General features: G+C 52.1%; 1 protein-coding gene across 1 annotated transcript in view; it reads right to left on the bottom strand.

Annotated features, from left to right (window-relative positions):
* Nucleotides 1-21,169, bottom strand: part of ANKRD42 (ankyrin repeat domain 42) — a 39,960-nt gene that overhangs the window by 9,639 nt on the left and 9,152 nt on the right. The window contains exons 9-11 of the mRNA XM_075334700.1: nt 20,994-21,166; nt 20,642-20,768; nt 17,578-17,719 (exon numbers count right to left, since the gene is read on the bottom strand). Of these exons, the coding sequence (XP_075190815.1) occupies nt 17,578-17,719; nt 20,642-20,768; nt 20,994-21,166 (442 nt within the window). The remainder of the gene's footprint in view (nt 1-17,577; nt 17,720-20,641; nt 20,769-20,993; nt 21,167-21,169) is intronic.

Here is a 21,169-nt window from a genome sequence, read left to right as displayed (position 1 = left end):
CAGTTTGAATCCACGAATACTTCACAGAATTTGATAAGCTTAGGTTGCCATATTGAAAATTTTCATTTTTTTTCACAAAAATGTTGCTTCAGCATCAAATTTCTCACTTTTTCAAGAGACAACAACAAACCGTGGACCCAACAGGTTGTTATCCAATGTCTTATGAGCACAGGGATACCCCACATGTGGCCAAAAACCTCTGTTTGGATAAATGGGAGGGCTTGGAATGGAAGGAGTACCATTTGAATTCTGGAAAAGTTGAGATAAATTGCGGGCACCATGTCACATTTGCAGGGCCCCTTGGGTACCTATACATTAGAAACCCCCCACAAGTGACTCCATTTTGGAAACTGGATTTTATTCAGGAGTATAGTAAGCATTTTGAATCCACAGGTACTTCACAAAAATGTTGCTGTAGCAACAAATGTCTCACTTTTAGGCTATGTGGCCATGATCCAGCGACACGGCGTCTAGTATACAGTGTCAGCCTCCTGCAGAGATGTGAGTGTTGTCCACGGGAGAACGCAGCTGCCCATGCCCACGATTTGGGTTCAGGCTGCTGTGGAGCTCTATGCTACCTGCAGAGAACACTCATCTCCGCAGCATAAATTGACATGCTGAGGCTCGGGAAGCTGCGCCACAGGTCAGTGTATGCTTCGGAGAAAAGAAGCACATTGGGCATGGGATTTCTAAAAATCCTTCCACTGTGCTTCTACTGCACAACGCAGCGCTATGGATGCAGGGAAAACACTCTGCGCCCAAAACGCTGCAAATCCCGATTGTGGGCGCACAGCCTAAAATGCTACAATGGATGAATGGATAGATGTCAAACAAATATAACGTCCCACCCCCTGCATATTCTAAGCTGGCGCCCTTTAGTGCCTTTCATGTGGCACTAAAGGGTGCCTAGCCTTGTATTTAGCCCCCCAAAAAACTAATAATTAAAATAAACGACGTGGGGTCCCCCCTATTTTTGATAGCCAGCTAGGGTAAAGCAGACAGCTGTAGCCTGCAAACCACAGCTGACAGCTTCACCTTGGCTGGTGATCAATTTGGAGGGCTCCCCAGGCGTTTTTTTAAAAAAAAACAAACGTGGGGTCCCCCCCAAATTAGATCACCAGCCAAGGTGAAGCGGACAGCTGGGGTCTGGTATTCTCAGGGTGGGAAGAGCCATGGTTATTGGACTCTTCCCAGCCTAAAAATAGCAGGCCGCAGCCGCCCCAGAAGTGGCGCATCCATTAGATGCGCCAATCCTGGCGCTTCGCTCCAGCTCATCCCGCGCCCTGGTGCGGTAGCAGACGGGGTAATATATGGGGTTGATACCAGCTGTAATGTCACCTGGCATCAAGCCCTGGGGTTAGTGATGTCACGGCATCTGAACAGATACCCGACATTACTAACCCAGTCAAGTAATAGAAAAAATAAAGACAAAAAAAAAATTTATTTGAAAAAAAAACTCCCCAAAACATTCCTCTTTTACCAATTTATTGAAAATAAATACATTTCGGTCGCTGTAATCCATTTTGGAGGTCCCACGCCGACTCTGGATCTTCTAGAATATGGGGGGCACGTTCAGGGAACGTATCCCCCATTTTCTGGAAGAGCAAGCTCTCCATGAGCAGTGTGGGTGCAGTAATCTGAGAATACTGCACTCACACTGCCCCGGTCCAACCTAGGGCAGAGTGACCTGCAGTAACCTCATTCTAGAATATGAGGGGCACGCTCACAGAACGTACCCCCCATTTTCTAGAACAGCAGTCTCTCCATGTGAGGAGTGTGGCTGCAGATTACCGCACTCACCCTCCCCCGGTCCACAGTGGAGCAGCCTGTGCAGTAGCGACGTCAGCATCCCTGCTTGCAGGGATCCAGCTGACAGCCGCTGTCTGCGCATGCGCCGCTAGCTTTCAAGAAGGGGGCGGCGTGATCGCGGGGCCGGAGCACCAGCAGCCAGGTAACGTAAAACCGGGGGCTGGGGGGGGTGACGGCGGGACCTGGGGACAACTTTCTGCCGCATGTGACGTGTCACATGCGGCAGAAAGAGCAGGATGAATGCGGCTGTGCGCTGCGCGCCGCCATCTTACACGCTCCGGAGGGGGGAGGGGGGGTGGCTCTGGAGAACCGGAGGGGGCTCCGGTGACCAGAGGGCTCCGGTGGACCGGAGGAGGGGTCAGGGGGAGGACATTTCCCTCCGATCTGAAATGTTTGATCATTTCAGATCGGAGGGAAATGAATGCAGAGCCGGCGGCGGCGGGAGTTTTCAGCGCGCGTCGGCGCCATCTTGGATTTTCCGGAGGGGGGGTAGGGGTGGTGGGGGGACTCTCCGGTACCGGGGGCTTTGGGGGCACTAAGGGCTCATATTTATTTCTCATCTGACATGTTTGATCACGTCAGATGAGAAATAAATCAATTTTACCGGCCATTTATTTTTTTTTAATGTTGTCGCCGGTATACGGTGTATACCGGCGATCGCATTAACGGGGTCCAGAAAAAACACCCCGATTCATAATCTGGGGGGTCTCAGCTACCCCCGGTAGCTGAAACCCCCGAGATTTTCGGTCGCTGGGGGGCGCTACAGGGTTTTTTCGGGCCGCCGCTTTAAAGCGGCGGAACAGAATAAGTACCCTGTTTTGCCGCCGCTTTAAGTCGTACGGCCGTCGTTATGAGGTTAAGGCTGGATGGCGTTTTACTTTCCTGATGCAAAGCTCCAAACCCCCTGCATAGATAAACTATGAAATGATAAACTTTTGATTGCCTGAAGCCACCACTAGAGGGAGTTCACTGCACTCTGTGTGTACATTGAACTCAATTACACAGTGTGCTGTGGGCTCCCCCTAGTGGCAGCTGCAGCCATAGCAAGAGATGACACATTTAAAACACTCTGCACTATTGATACCAAAGTATGTAAAGAGATGGAAAAAATATAAATCAGCCTAAAAAGACCTATCTAGCAAGCTGGGGTGTTGTGAATATCATCAGGGATGGTGCGGTTCCTGGGAGTGTTTCTGGGCTCCCTCTTAGTCTGGGCGTGGTTTAGGCTGAATTGAACTTATGGGCGTTTCTGCTTAACCTATGAAGTCTATTCCTAATTCAATGTTTGAGAAAATTCTCTTTTGTGGCTTGCATGGAAATAAGCGTTCTTTCTGCACTATTTTTTTGAGGACGATTTACTCCCAGTCTGATTAGGAGTTTGTACCGTGTTTCTCACGGTCTTATATTTTTTTTGCCCCCCCAAAAAAGCACTAGGGCTTATTTTTGGAGGAGGTCTTATTCTTGGAGAAACACGGCTGGCGGTAAGTTTGCCCCCCAAAAAAGCAGACCCCCCCCCCCCCCCACTTCCCAGGAGACTCATACTCACCAGACCAAGACGTCTGCGTGGCTCCCAGGTCCTCCCTGTGATCTCCGGTCGGTGCTGCACGACGTCCTACCCTGCTGCTAGCTGACACACACAGCAGATCACACACAGACACACACAGCAGATCGCAGGCACACACAGCCGATCACACACACAAACACACACACACACAGCAGATCACACACAGACACAGCCAAACACACACACACACACAGCAGATCGCAGGCGCACACAGCCGATTACACAAACACACACACACACAGCAGATCGCAGGCACACACAGCCGATCACACACACAAACACACACACACAGCAGATCGCAGGCACACACAGCCGATCACACACACAAACGCGCACACACAGCCGATCACACACACAAACACACACACACACAGCAGATCGCAGGCACACACAGCCGATCACACACACAAACACACACACAGCAGATCGCAGGCACACACAGCCGATCACACACACAACACACACACACAGCAGATCGCAGGCACACACAGCCGATCACAGATACAGCCGATCACAGGCACACACACACAGCAGATCGCAGATATACACAGCAGATCACACACACAAACACACACACACAGCAGATCGCAGGCACACACAGCAGATCACACACACACACACAGCAGATCACACACAGCAGATCGCAGATATACACAGCCGATCACAAATACATACAGCCGATCGCAGGCACACACACACACACACAGCAGATCGCAGATATACATAGCAGATCACACACAGCAGATCGCAAGCACACACAGCCATCACAGATACACACATCCGATCACAGGCACACACAGCAGATCACACACACACACAGCAGATCACACACACACAGCCATCACAGATACACACAGCCGATCACAGGCACACACAGCCGATCACAGATACACACAGCCAATCACAGGCGCACACAGCCGATCACAGGCACACACAGCCGATCACAGGCACACACAGCCGATCACAGGCACACACAGCCGATCACAGGCACACACAGCCGATCACAGGCACACACAGCCGATCACAGGCACACACAGCCGATCGAAGATGCACACATCCGATCACAGGCACACACACACACACACACAGCAGATCGCAGATATACATAGCAGATCACACACAGCAGATCGCAAGCACACACAGCCATCACAGATAAACACATCCGATCGCAGGCACACACAGCCGATCACAGATACACACATCCGATCGCAGGCACACACAGCCGATCACAGATACACACAGCCGATCACAGGCACACACATCCGATCGCAGATACACACATCCGATCACAGGCACACACAGCCGATCACAGGCACACACAGCCGATCACAGGCACACACACAGCAGATCACACACACACACAGCAGATCGCAGATATACATAGCAGATCACACACAGCAGATCGCAAGCACACACAGCCGATCACAGATACACACATCCGATCATAGGCACACACATCCAATCACAGGCACACACAGCCGATCACAGGCACACACAGCCAATCACAGATACACACAGCCGATCACAGATACACAAAGCCGATCACAGGCACACACAGCCGATCACAGATACACACATCCGATCACAGGCACACACAGCCGATCATAGATACACACAGCCGATCACAGACACACACATCCGATCACAGGCACACACACACAGCAGATCGCAGATATACATAGCAGATCACACACAGCAGATCGCAAGCACACACAGCCGATCACAGATACACACATCCGATCACAGGCACACACACAGCAGATCACACACACACAGCAGATCACACACACAGCCATCACAGATACACACAGCCGATCGCAGATACACACATCCGATCGCAGGCACACACAGCCGATCACAGATACACACATCCGATCACAGGCACACACAGCCGATTACAAGCACACACAGCCGATCACAGGCACACACATCCGATCACAGGCACACACACACACAGCAGATAGCAGATCGCAGATACACACATCCTATCACAGGCACACACAGCCATCACAGATAAACACATCCGATCGCAGGCACACACAGCCGATCACAGATACACACATCCGATCGCAGGCACACACAGCCGATCACAGATACACACATCCGATCGCAGGCACACACAGCCGATCACAGATACACACATCCGATCATAGGCACACACATCCGATCACAGGCACACACAGCCGATCACAGGCACACACAGCCGATCACAGATACACACAGCCGATCACAGGCACACAGAGCCGATCACAGATACACACATCCGATCGCAGGCACACATCCGATCGCAGGCACACACAGCCGATCACAGGCACACACATCCGATCACAGGCACACACATCCGATCACAGGCACACACACAGCAGATCGCAGATATACATAGCAGATCACACACAGCAGATCGCAAGCACACACAGCCATCACAGATACACACATCCGATCACAGGCACACACAGCCGATCACAGATACACACAGCCGATCACAGATACACACAGCCGATCACAGGCACACACATCCGATCACAGGCACACACACACACAGCAGATCGCAGATATACATAGCAGATCACACACAGCAGATCGCAGATACACACATCCTATCACAGGCACACACAGCCATCACAGATACACACATCCGATCGCAGGCACACACAGCCGATCACAGATACACACAGCCGATCGCAGGCACACACAGCCGATCACAGATACACACATCCGATCGCAGGCACACACAGCCGATCACAGGCACACACAGCCGATCGCAGATACACACATCCGATCGCAGGCACACACAGCCGATGACAGGCACACACAGCCGATGACAGGCACACACAGCCGATGACAGGCACACACAGCCGATGACAGGCACACACAGCCGATGACAGGCACACACAGCCGATCACAGATACACACATCCGATCGCAGGCACACACAGCCGATCACAGATACACACATCCGATCACAGGCACACACAGATCACACACACACTCAGCAGATTGCAGATATACATAGCAGATCACACACAGCAGATCGCAAGCACACACAGCCATCACAGATACACACATCCGATCACAGGCACACACAGGCACACACAGCCGATCACAGGCACACACAGCCGATCACAGGCACACACATCCGATCGCAGATACACACATCCGATCGCAGGCACACACAGCCGATCACAGATACACACAATCACAGATACACACATCCGATCACAGGCACACACATCCGATCACAGATACACACATCCGAACACAGGCACACACAGCCGATTACACACACACAGCAGATCGCAGATATACATAGCAGATCACACACAGCAGATCGCAGATACACACAGCAGATCGCAGATACACACAGCCGATCACAGGCACACACAGGCGATCACAGATACACACATCCGATCACAGGCACACACAGTCGATTACACACACACAGCAGATCGCAGATATACACAGCAGATCACACACACAAACACACATACACAGCAGATCGCAGGCGCACACACACACACAGCAGATCGCAGATATACACAGCCGATCACAAATACATACAGCCGATCGCAGGCACACACACACACAGCAGATTGCAGATATACATAGCAGATCACACACAGCAGATCACAAGCACACACAGCCATCACAGATACACACAGCCGATCACAGGCACACACAGCCGATCACAGATACACACAGCCGATCACAGATACACACAGCCGATCACAGATACACACAGCCAATCACAGGCACACACAGCCAATCACAGGCACACACAGCCGATCACAGGCACACACAGCCGATCACAGGCACACACAGCCGATCACAGGCACACACAGCCGATCACAGGCACACACAGCCGATCACAGGCACACACAGCCGATCGAAGATGCACACATCTAATCACAGGCGCACACACACACACACACACACACACAGCAGATTGCAGATATACATAGCAGATCACACACAGCAGATCGCAAGCACACACAGCCATCACAGATAAACACATCCGATCGCAGGCACACACAGCCGATCACAGATACACACATCCGATCGCAGGCACACACAGCCGATCACAGATACACACATCCGATCACAGGCACACACATCCGATCACAGATACACACATCCGATCACAGGCACACACATCCGATCGCAGATACACACATCCGATCACAGGCACACACATCCGATCACAGGCACACAGCCGATCACAGGCACACACAGCCGATCACAGGCACACACACAGCAGATCACACACACACACACAGCAGATCGCAGATATACATAGCAGATCACACACAGCAGATCGCAAGCACACACAGCCATCACAGATACACACAGCCGATCGCAGATACACACATCCGATCATAGGCACACACATCCGATCACAGATACACACATCCGATCACAGATACACACAGCCGATCACAGATACACACATCCGATCACAGATACACACAGCCGATCACAGATACACACAGCCGATCACAGATACACACAGCCGATCACAGATACACACAGCCGATCACAGGCACACACAGCCGATCACAGATACACACATCCGATCACAGGCACACACACAGCAGATCACACACACACACAGCAGATCGCAGATATACATAGCAGATCACACACAGCAGATCGCAAGCACACACAGCCATCACAGATACACACATCCGATCGCAGATACACACATCCGATCACAGATACACACATCCGATCACAGATACACACAGCCGATCACAGATACACACAGCCGATCACAGGCACACACAGCCGATCACAGGCACACACAGCCGATCACAGGCACACACAGCCGATCACAGGCACACACAGCCGATCACAGATACACACATCCGATCACAGGCACACACATCCGATCACAGATACACACAGCCGATCACAGACACACACATCCGATCACAGGCTCACACACACAGCAGATCGCAGATATACATAGCAGATCACACACAGCAGATCGCAAGCACACACAGCAGATCACACACACACACAGCAGATCGCAGATCTACATAGCAGATCACACACAGCAGATCGCAAGCACACACAGCCATCACAGATACACACAGCCGATCGCAGGCACACACAGCCGATCACAGATACACACATCCGATCACAGGCACACACAGCCGATCACAGATACACACAGCCGATCACAGGCACACACACACACAGCAGATCGCAGATATACATAGCAGATTGCAGATACACACATCCTATCACAGGCACACACAGCCATCACAGATAAACACATCCGATCGCAGGCACACACAGCCGATCGCAGGCACACACAGCCGATCGCAGGCACACACAGCCGATCGCAGGCACACACATCCGATCACAGATACACACATCCGATCACAGGCACACACAGCCGATGACAGGCACACACCGCCGATCATAGGCACACACAGCCGATCACAGATACACACATCCGATCGCAGGCACACACAGCCGATCACACACACACACAGCAGATCACACACACACAGCAGATTGCAGATATACATAGCAGATCGCAAGCACACACAGCCGATCACAGGCACACACAGCCGATCACAGGCACACACAGCCATCACAGATACACACATCCGATCACAGGCACACACATCCGATCACAGGCACACACAGCCGATCACAGGCACACACAAGCACACACAGCCGATCACAGGCACACACATCCGATCACAGATACACACATCCGATCGCAGGCACACACAGCCGATCACAGGCACACACATCCGATCACAGGCACACACATCCGATCACAGGCACACACATCCGATGACAGATACACACATCCGATCACAGGCACACACAGCCGATTACACACACAGAACAGATCGCAGATATACATAGCAGATCACACACAGCAGATCGCAAGCACACACAGCCATCACAGATACACACAGCCGATCACAGGCACACACAGTCGATCACAGATACACACATCCGATCACAGGCACACACAGTCGATTACACACACACACAGCAGATTGCAGATATACATAGCAGATCACACACAGCAGATCGCAAGCACACACAGCCGATCACAGATACACACAGCCGATCACAGATACACACAGCCGATCACAGATACACAGCCGATCACAGGCACACACAGCCGATCACAGGCACACACAGCCGATCACAAGCACACACAGCCGATCACAGGCACACACAGCCGATCACAGGAGAACACACACACACACAGCAGATCGCAGATATACATAGCAGATCACACACATCCGATCACAGATACACACATCCGATCACAGGCACACACAGCCGATCACAGGCACACACAGCCAATCGCAGATACACACATCCGATCACAGGCACACACACACACACACACACACAGCAGATCGCAGATATACATAGCAGATCACACACAGCAGATCGCAAGCACACACAGCCATCACAGATAAACACATCCGATCGCAGGCACACACACACACAGCCGATCACAGATACACACATCCGATCACAGGTACACACAGCTGATCACAGGCACACACAGCCGATCACAGATACACACATCCGATCGCAGGCACACACAGCCGATCACAGATACACACATCCGATCACAGGCACACACAGCCGATCAGACACACACATCCGATCACAGACACACACATCCGATCACAGACACACACATCCGATCACAGACACACACATCCGATCACAGGCACACACACAGCAGATCACACACACACAGCAGATCGCAGATATACATAGCAGATCACACACAGCAGATCGCAAGCACACACAGCCATCACAGATACACACAGCCGATCAGATACACACAGCCGATCACAGATACACACAGCCGATCACAGATACACACAGCCGATCACAGATACACACAGCCGATCGCAGGCACACACAGCCGATCACAGATACACACATCCGATCACAGGCACACACACACAACAGATCGCAGATATACATAGCAGAGCACACACAGCCGATCACAGGCACACACAGATCACACACACACTCAGCAGATCACACACACACACAGCAGATTGCAGATATACATAGCAGATCGCAAGCACACACAGCCGATCACAGGCACACACAGCCGATCACAGATACACACATCCGATCACAGGCACACACAGCCGATTACACACACACACAGCAGATCGCAGATATACATAGCAGATCACACACAGCAGATCGCAAGCACACACAGCCATCACAGATACACACATCCGATCGCAGGCACACACAGCCAATCGCAGGCACACACAGCCGATCGCAGGCACACACATCCGCTCGCAGATACACACAGCCGATCACAGATACACACAGCCGATCACAGATACACACAGCCGAACACAGATACGTACAGCCGATTGCAGACACACACAGCAGATCACACACACATCACATCACATCCAGCACTTACGGCAGCAGGGAATGAAGCAAGTCACGTGTCCGGCCGCAGGTCCTGTTCGTCGCGCTGCACCGCACTGCCTCTCAGGATTCTCCCGGCGAGAAGAGATCGGTGTCGCTGGATGAGGTGAGTGTGTATGTGATCCGATGTGTGTGCGATCCGATGTGTGTGCGATCTGATGTTTGTGTGTGATTTGATGTTTGCGTGTGATACGATGTTTGTGTGTGCGATCTGATTATGTGTGCGATCTGGTGTGCGTGTGTGTGTGTGAGCTGATTTGTAGGGGGTGCGATCACTGCAGGTCCTACCGCTCAGTGTCGGGTGAGTGTAATTGCCGGGTGCCGCTGTCTATAATGAAGTGTCCTGCAGTATCTAACTTTTTTAGCTGCACGGACACTTCATTATTGATCAGCGATGAGGGTTTATTTTCGGGGGAGGGCTTATATTTAAGCCTTGCTCCGAAAATGCTGAAAATCCCTGCTAGGGCTTATGTTTGGGGGAGGGCTTATTTTTGGAAAAAAAGAGAATTTTGTTACTTACCGTAAATTCTTTTTCTTATAGTTCCGACATGGGAGACCCAGACCATGGGTGTATAGCTTCTGCCTCCGGAGGACACACAAAGTACTACACTCAAACGTGTAGCTCCTCCCTCCTAGCATATACACCCCCTGGTAGCCAGTCCTAGCCAGTTTAGTGCAAAAGCTGAAGGAGGACATCCACCCACAAGTAGAGACAGAGCAAAACCCGGAACAACCGGAACCTCTGTCTACAACAACAGCCAGTGATAACACATGGAACAAGAAACCTGCCGACAGGCAACAGGGAGGGTGCTGGGTCTCCCATGTCGGAACTATAAGAAAAAGAATTTACGGTAAGTAACAAAATTCTCTTTTTCTTCATCGTTCCTTATGGGAGACCCAGACCATGGGACGTTCTAAAGCAGTCCATGGGTGGGAATAAATAGAAAAACTGAGAAGTAGGCGAAACCTAACTTCACAAATGGGCGACAGCCGCCTGAAGGATGCGTCTGCCCAAGCTCGCATCTGCCGAAGCATGAGCATGCACTAGGTAGTGCTTCGAAAAGGTATGCAGGCTAGTCCAAGTGGCAGCCTGACAGACTTGCTGAGCCGTAGCCTGGGCCTGAAAGCCTAAGAGGCACCGACAGCCCTGGTCAAGTGTGCCTTGATCCCCGGCGGGAGAGGCACTTGAGTACCCTGGTAGGTATCGGAATTGGCCGACCTAAACCAACGAGCCAGGGTCGGCTTAAAAACCGAAAGGCCCTTACGCTGACCAGCAGTCAGCACAAAAAAGAGGTGCACCGCCTAAGATCAGCGGTGCGAGACACATAGATCCGGAGCGCCCGCACCAGATCCAGAGTATGCAACGCCCTTTCAAGGCGATGAACAGGAGCCGGACAAAAGGAAGGCAGGGAAAATGCCCCGGATAAGGTGGAACAGCAACCACCTTAGGGAGAAAGTCCGGAGTCGGACGGAGAACCACCTTGACTTGATGAAGGGAGGACTCCGAAGAGAGTGCAGCCAAAACAGAGACTCTCTTGAGGGAAGTTATGGCCACTAGAAAGACCACCTTCTGTGAAAGACTAAACTAAGAAACCTCCCTAAGAGGCTCAAAGGGGGGTTTCCGGAAGCCGTGAGGACCGAATCAAGGTCCCAGGGCTCCAAGGGCCGCTGGTAAGGCGGAATGATGTGAGATACGCCCTGCATGAAGGAGCGCACCTGGGCCAGCCGGGCGATACGCCGCTGGCACAACACTGATAGAGCCGAGACCTGTCCCTTAAGGGAATTGAGGGATAGTCCTAGCTGCAGACCGGACTGTAGAAAGGACAGGAGGGTCGGCAAGGCCAAAAGGCCAAAGGATACTTCCGAGCTCGAGTCAGAGTGGAGATGACTTCAGGAGGGATACCAGAAGTCGACAAGATCCATGACTCAAACGCCACGCCGTCAATCTGAGAGCCGCATCCTCGTGAGAGAAGGTCTGGACAGTCCGGGAGATGCTATGGCACCTCTACGGACAGACGGAGCAGGTCAGGGTACCAAACTTGCCTGGGTCAGTCTGGAGTAATGAGAATGACCCGACGGCCCTCCTTTCTGATCTTGCGCAGGACTCTGGGCAAGAACTAGAGGGTGAAACACGTTAGGCAGACGAAGCTGGGAACAAACTTGAACCAGTGCGTCTGCCGCAAAAACCTGAGGATCGTGGAGCCACGGTTTGACGGCTGAGACAATCAGCCTCCCAGTTTTCCACGTCTGGGATGTGGGCTGTGGATATGGTGGACTAGAAGTCCTCCGTCCACTGAAGAATGCGATGAACCTCCAACATTGCCAGGCGGCTGAGTGTCCCGCCCTGGAGGTTGATGTAGGCAAACCCTGTAGCGTTGTCTGACTGGACTCGAATGTGCCTGGCCGCCAACAGATGGTGAAAGGCTTAGAGAGCTAGAAACACAGCTCTGATTTCCAGCACATTGATCCAGAGGGCTGATTCGGACAGAGTCCAAGTGCCCTGCGCTCCATGGTGGAGATATACTGCTCCCCAGCCGGATAGACTAGCATCTTGGTGAGGATCACCCGGAACGGAGCCAGGAAGGAGCGTCCCTGAGACAGAGGGGACGAAGCCACCACTGAAACGAGCCCCTGGTCTGTGGCGAAGCCACCGCCCCGTGGAAGGAGGAAGTCCGCTTGTTCCAACAGCGGAAAATATCCAGCCGCAGAGGACGCAGATGGAACTGGACAAAGGAATCTCTTCCATTGACACCACCATCTGATCCAGCACCTGTATTAGGTGCCTGATGGAACGACGTCGACCGCCAGCGGAGGGACTGCTGTTTGAATAAGGGCAGCTTCACAAGTGCCGACAGAGTCCCGAATTGCGTCCCTGAGTATGTGAACTTCTGGGTCGAAGTCAGAGTGGACTTGGACAGAATGACAAACCACCCGAATTGGTTAGAATGGCGAGAGTGAGCGAGGCACTCCGCTAACAGTCTGCACTGGATGAAGCCCAGACCAGAAGGCTGTCCAGGACAAAAGGATCACTGCCAACCCCTAGAGGTGCAGGACCGCAATCACAGCTGCCCCGACCTTGAGAATACTCGAGGGGCCGTGGCTAACCCCAAGGGAAGAGCCACGAATTGGACCACTCTGATTGCAAAACGTAGCCAACGCTGGTGTGAAACTGCGATTGGCACATGCAGATAGGCATCTCTGATGTCGATGGAGGCTAGGGAATCTCCTTGGGTCATTGATTGATCGCAGAGACTCTATGCGAAACTGCCGCACCTGAACATGCTTGAGAAGCTTGAGATCCAGGTCAGAAGGCACCGCCCTCCTCGGGTACTAGGAATAGATTTAAGCAGAAATCTCAGAACCGTTCCCAGTCGGGAACCGGTACAATCACTCCAGTGGCCTGCAAGAATGCCACAGCCTGTGAGAAGGCGGCGGCCTTGGAGCAGGGGGGAGTTGACAGAAAAAATCTGTTTGGCGGGCTGGATAGAGTTCTATCCTGTAGCCGTGGGAGATGGTATCTCGCACCCACTGATCGGAGACGTGTTAAAACCATACGTCGCCAAAGTGGGAGAGCCTGCCACCGACCAAGGACGTTGCTGGCGTGGTTAGATAGCCAGGAGGAGGCTGACTTAGTGGCAGCATCTCCTGCGGTCTTCTCGTGCGCCATTTGGGTTTACGATCCTTGGCTGAGTCAGTGGACGAGGCCGAGGGCTTAGAGAACGATCAGATGGAGGAACAAAAAGAACGAAACCTCGACTGATTCCTGCCCTGGACAGGTTTCCTGGTTTAGGTTTATGGCATGGAAGAAAACTCTTCCCGCCAAGAGCTTCCTTAATAATTTCATCCAGTTGTCCCAGCACAAGGGAGCCCAGCAAGGAACTTCTTTAGAAGCATCCGCCTTTCGCTTCCGAAGCCACCGGAGCCTGCGGATAGCGAGGAAATTAGCCGAGGCCACCGCAGTGCGGTGAGAGTCTCCAGCATGGCGGACATGGCATAGGATGAAAAGACTGAAGTCTGGAAGTTAAGGCAACCATTTCGGGCAAAGGGTCCCTGTGAGGGAATGCATCTCCTCAAGAGAAAGCAGAGATGGCTTTGAAAGCCGCACTGCTGCAAAAGCTGGGGAGAACGAGGCCCCTACCGCCTCCATACAGATTTGGCCAGAAGGACAACCTGGCGGACAGCAAAACCGTAAGTGAGGAGCCATCAGCCACTGACACAACGTCCGGGCTGAGAGTCTAAACACCAGAGGGACCACCTTTGGTGAATGAGCCCACTCCTTGACCACCTCTGGTGGAAGGGGAAAACTGTCATCAGTGGAAAGCGTTTGCCAGAGCAGACCCTGGGCTTGGTCACAGTGGCCTGAAAACTGGAGCGGTTAAGGAACACACTCCTTGTTCTCTTAGGCAAGGTAAACTGGTGCCTTTTTGCCAGAGAGGGTTGCTCCTCTGATACTGGCGGATTGAGGTCCAGTACAGAATTAATGTACAGTGGGAACCTTAGAGAGGTGCCGTCAGCCACTGATACAACTATCAGGGCTGAAATACTAGACACCGGAGGGACCAACCTTGGTGAATAAGCCCACTCCTTGACCACCTCTGGTGGAAGGGGGAAACAGTCATCAGAACCACGCTTTGGGAGCGTCTGTCAGGACAGGCTCTGGGCTTGTCACAGCGGCCTGAAAACTGGAGTGGTTAAGGAACACACTCCTTGTTCTCTTAAGGTATACTGATGCCTTTCTGCCAGAGGGGGATACTCCCCTGATACAGGCGGATTGACGTCCAGTACAAATATAATGGACGCAATCAAATCATTAGCATCTGCATCACCTTCGGACCGATCAATGGTACATTAAGTAGCGTCCGAGCCCCCAGTAAAGACATCCTCCTCGTCCAGCGAGTCAGCTCGTGAATCAGAGCTGCGGGACGGGGAAGGACAGGGGACCCTGCGTCTCCATCTTAGGAGGACGGGGTCTGAGATGAAGAGTCCTCTGAGAGCTTTGCTGAGCGAGCCGTAGCAGCCGAAGCGCCCTAAGAAGGGGGCTAATGCATGCTCAGCACCACCGGAGCAGCTGGAGGGGCGCTGACGAGCCTCCAGGCTGAGGGACCACTGTGTTTATGTGCTCAGTACAGGCAGTACGAGTCTACATGCAGTGTGTACTAAGAACAGCCTTGCAGCCTTGCTCTCATGTGAGACATGCTGCAGAAGTGGGGGCTCTGTGAGGGAATGCATCTCCAGAATGACCCCCAGCAGAGTATATAAACAGAGAATATAAGCAGCTGCACAACTGGAGGTTGTGGCTTGCCAGACCGTTTAACATACATTTCTGTGCCCTCCAGTCCCCCAGCCCAGGCCCCCATTTGTCACAATGTGGTATCTCTGTGCCTATGCAGACATTGAGAACGCTGAGAAAATGGCGACCGGAGCGAGGCGAGGCCTACTCTGAGAGCGGGCAAATGAGGTATACAGGGAGGGAATCTGTCCTCAGTGAGGAGTGTCCGCTCCCTGTGCTGAACAGCCGCTGGGCGGAGCCACACTGTCCCTCTGCATGACTGACATGCAGGGGGAGTGAAACCGAAACTAGGCCTCAGGCGAAGCCGGGGCCTAGATTTAAACATGCGGCCAGCGTGCAGGCACCATCGGCGCGGTTCTCCAGTGAAAACTGCAGAACCGGCCGGAAATGTTACCAGTTACATAACACACTCCCCCCAATAAATAAAGTACAAGGGGCCCCTGGAACGACCACTTTCTGTGGTAAAAACATCTCAATACTTAGCTTTTGAGACGCAGGTGCCAGGTCCCTGGGGGGGGTTAAACGCTCCGTCCGGCAGGATCCTGAACAGGGCTGCGGATGGAGACCGGTCTCCTGCAAAGCAGTGAGAACCGAGATGGCTCCCACTTCAAGCCAGAGCCCCAGGGGATGGTGAAGGAGCGCGGCATGTGAAGGCTCCAACCTTGTAAAGTCAACCTTAACAGCACCGCCGACACAGTGGGGTGAGAAGGGACATGCCGGGAGTCCAGACTGGACCCGCTTTTCTTCCAAATCTTTGAAATCCAAAAAATCAAAAATCAAAAATCAGAGAATGCATGTGTGTGTGTGACCTCCTGAACACAAAGCATTGAAACTGGCTAGGACTGGCTACCAGGGGGTGTATATGCTAGGAGGGAGGAGCTACACGTTTGAGTGTAGTACTTTGTGTGTCCTCCGGAGGCAGAAGCTATACACCCATGGTCTGGGTCTCCCGTAAGGAACGATGAAGAAACACGGTATTTGCACAAGAGTTCCTGATATAGTGGGAGGAGGATCGTGTGATCTTTAAGGCATTTTTGATTATCAGGTGTTGGTATTTTTTCAGGGTTTTCACTGGCTGCAACCAGTAATCTTTTCTATCCTTTTTGTATCTAGCTAGCAGGGCCACACTTTACTTAACCCTATATTAACCATCTGTGTGCTGTCTTTTTCCTTACATCACTGTTTTTACATGTTGGAGGCTTTACTATCCTTTTTTGGTTGGTCTGAGGCAAGTCAGGATTCTTCATTCCATCTTTGAAGCTAGTTAGTTCTCCAGCGGTGACGAGGCGTCTAGCTTGGTTAGGAACGCTCCACCGCTACTTCTAGTTGTGTTGTGCAGTTAGTAGATTGTAGTCAGCTAAGCTTCCAACTACTCTTGTGCATTATTTTCTACCTCTTATGGGATTTTTGCAAAATCATTTGCAGTGGTCTCCTGACCATAACACTGGGGTATATGAGCCACTCACGCTGGGTCTAGAAGGAGGTTTCATCTGCTGCAGGCAGCTGTTGAGCTGAGAGATCTGCACCCTGTATTCATCCAGCTGGACCTCCATCTTCTCCCGGCGCAGACGCTCGTACTCCAGCTGCGCCTCCAAATCTCGGATCACCCTAAGGAGGAAATCAGGCTGCATATAGTATAGTCGTAGAGCGGGACAATTATATAGTAAGAAGACTAAATAAATCATACTATATAATGTACTGAAAATAAAAAAAAAAGATAAAGTCCAATGAAATGGGGAACCACCACCCCCCCCCCTTCCCAATTCTGCCATAGATTTTTGGGTTTGGTTTCTATGGCATTTATCAACATCACACAGCGTAGGGGGCTGTGTGGCGACTTCTGTGGCGATGTCAAACCGCATAGGGGGGCAGTAAGGGGCCATCGTACTGTGTAGGAGGGTGATGTGGAGCCATTGTACTGTGCAGGAGGGCGGTGTGGAGCCATTGTACTGTGCAGGAGGGCGGTGTGGAGCCATTGTACTGTGCAGGAGGGCGGTGTGGAGCCATTGTACTGTGCAGGAGGGCGGTGTGGGAACCTTGTACTGTGCAGGAGGGCGGTGTGGGGGACCTTGTACTGTGCAGGAGGGCGGTGTGGGGACCTTGTACTGTGCAGGAGGGCGGTGTGGGGACATTGTATTGTGCAGGAGGGCGGTGTGGGGACATTGTATTGTGCAGGAGGGCGGTGTGGGGACATTGTATTGTGCAGGAGGGCGGTGTGGGGACATTGTACTGTGCAGGAGGGCAGTGTGGTGACCTTGTACTGTGCAGGAGGGCGGTGTGGGGACCTTGTACTGTGCAGGAGGGCGGTGTGGGGACCTTGTACTGTGCAGGAGGGCGGTGTGGGGACCTTGTACTGTGCAGGAGGGCGGTGTGGGGACCTTGTACTGTGCAGGAGGGCGGTGTGGGGACCTTGTATTGTGCAGGAGGGCGGTGTGGGGACATTGTACTGTGTAGGAGGGCGGTGTGGGGACATTGTACTGTGTAGGAGGGCGGTGTGGGGACATTGTACTGTGCAGGAGGGCGGTGTGGGGACATTGTACTGTGCAGGAGGGCGGTGTAGGGACCTTGTACTGTGCAGGAGGGCGGTGTGGTGACCTTGTACTGTGCAGGAGGGCGGTGTGGGGATCTTGTACTGTGCAGGAGGGCGGTGTGGGGACCTTGTACTGTGCAGGAGGGCGGTGTGGGGACCTTGTACTGTGCAGGAGGGCGGTGTGGTGATCTTGTACTGTGCAGGAGGGCGGTGTGGGGACCTTGTACTGTGTAGAGGGGCGGTGTGGGGACATTGTATTGTGTAGGAGGGCGGTGTGGGGACCTTGTACTGTGCAGGAGGGCGGTGTGGGGACCTTGTACTGTGCAGGAGGGCGGTGTGGGGACCTTGTACTGTATAGAGGGGCGGTGTGAAGACGTCATAGTGTATAGGGGAACTGTGAGAGGATATAATTGTTTTGGGAGCTGTTCATCAAGGTACAAGAACTGCCTAACAGGAGCAGTATGATTTATAAACACGTAAATTATAAGGCTTTGAGTTGATGCCGTGTTCGTGAGTCACCGGACTTCATTCTGTTCAAGATACAAATTGTATAAAACAATAATGAGCAGAATTAAGTTTGGCCGGTTTGTTGCACCCTCCATAACAGGCATGGTCTCTCATGTGGCCCCTTTGGGAAAATTAATGGTCCATCCCTGCCTTAGGGGACGTGAACCTGATTTGATTGCTTTAGCATTGCAGTACATTGTTAAATTACCTCTCTAATATATAAAGGTGTGTGTGTGTGTGTGTGTCTGTGTGTCCACTAAAGGAATCTGCACTGTTGCATTCACAATCACGAAATTTTGCAGATGCCACATGTGACTCAGGGAACGTCATAGACTATGTTTTGACGGGAAAATTTAACCCCACGCTTTACAGTTACTATCCAAAAAGCCTGCCTCCATTAAAGTGAATGGAGCTGCGACCTACAGTTATTAATAGGAGTGGTGATCGGTTGCTATAGGCACAAAATAAAATTGTTAGGGGCCCTTTGCACACTACGATATCGCAGGTGCGATGTCGGTGGGGTCAAATCGAAAGTGACGCACATCCGGCGTCGCTGTCGATATCAGAGTGTGTAAATCGTTTTTGATACGATTAACGAGCGCAAAAGCGTCGAAATCGTATCATCGGTGTAGGGTCCGACATTTCCATAATTTCGGAAGGACCGATGTTACGATGTAGTTCCTCGTTTCCCTGCGGCAGCACACATCGCTGTGTGTGAAGCCGCAGGAGCGAGGAACATCTCCTACCTGCGTCCTGCGGCTCACGCCGGCTATGCGGAAGGAAGGAGGTGGGCGGGATGTTTACATCCCACTCATCTCCGCCCCTCCGCTTCTATTGGCCGTCTGCCGTGTGACGTCGCACGACACGCCCCCTTAATAAGGAGGCGGTTCGCCAGCCAGAGCGACATCGCAGGGCAGGTGAGTGCATGTGAAGCTGGCGTAGCGATAATGTTCTCTACGTCAGATATAACACTATAGTATGTGCGATGGGGGCGTGGACTATCGCGCTCGACATCGCAAGCATCGGCTTGTGATGTCGTAGTGTGCAAAGTACCCGTAAGTATAAGAAGCTTATGTGTGAGGTAATAAGATGTTGGTGGAGAGACAGATAGAGAGAGGCAGAAAGAGACAGAGACACACAGAGACAGACACAGAGAGAGCCAGAGACAGACATCGATCAAGGGAGAGAGAGACAGGGAAAGGAACAGCTAGACACACAGAGATAGACAGAGACTGGGAGAGAGACAGTCACTATCCCAGGCAACGCCCGGGTACTTCAGCTAGTCTCCTATTAAAGAGGTTGGGTGCCTTTAGCAGAACCCTGCAACCACCTCCCTTCACCCTTATGTATTCGGACACCCCTCCACTGGCAGCAATGCAAGCCGAGCCCCAGACACGTGCAGCTCCCTCTGGTGGGATCCGGATCTGAATTGCATGTATGTATTGTATCATGTGTGAGACTGGAGTCCCCGTCCTTTAATATTCAATCTTTACTTCTCGGCTTCCTTCTGCTCCTTCTTCCTCTGGCTTTCTTCTTCCAGGATGCCGCCCAGATGCTTATAATTGCTTTTCGCGATCTCCAGTAACTTCTGGAGTTCTTTCACCTTGTCGTAGGCTCTCGCTGGAAAACAAAAGACAGAATTGATATCTTACCATTCTATGGAAACTCTTCCCAAATTCATAGGAAGTTGATGGTTCCAAAATACTAGACCACTGGTCTCCAACCTGTCTCTCACCAACCCCAAATATGCCCTGGGAGGCACAGGTTGGAGACCTTTATTTTGAGGTCGGCACTGGGCCGGTAAGAAGAACTCCCGAGGTGCGGATTCTCCTTTTTTTTACATACCGCGGGCCTTTTTCTTTTCGCTGGCGCTCAGGTTAACGTCGTCTTGTTGGTCGGTGCTTCCTTCCACGCCATGCCTCTCGAAAAACAAGGGATCGTCTTCACTTAACTCCTCCTCCTCGTCATCTTCGTCAGTTCTGCCCCCCAAGAGCTTCACAGCAGCCCGTTGTGCGGACCTG

The sequence above is a fragment of the Anomaloglossus baeobatrachus genome, chromosome 2 (genome assembly GCF_048569485.1).
Source record: "Anomaloglossus baeobatrachus isolate aAnoBae1 chromosome 2, aAnoBae1.hap1, whole genome shotgun sequence".
In the NCBI taxonomy this organism is placed as follows: domain Eukaryota; kingdom Metazoa; phylum Chordata; class Amphibia; order Anura; family Aromobatidae; genus Anomaloglossus; species Anomaloglossus baeobatrachus.
Note: the sequence above shows the minus strand (reverse complement) of the source record. Positions and strands in the feature narration are given on the sequence as shown.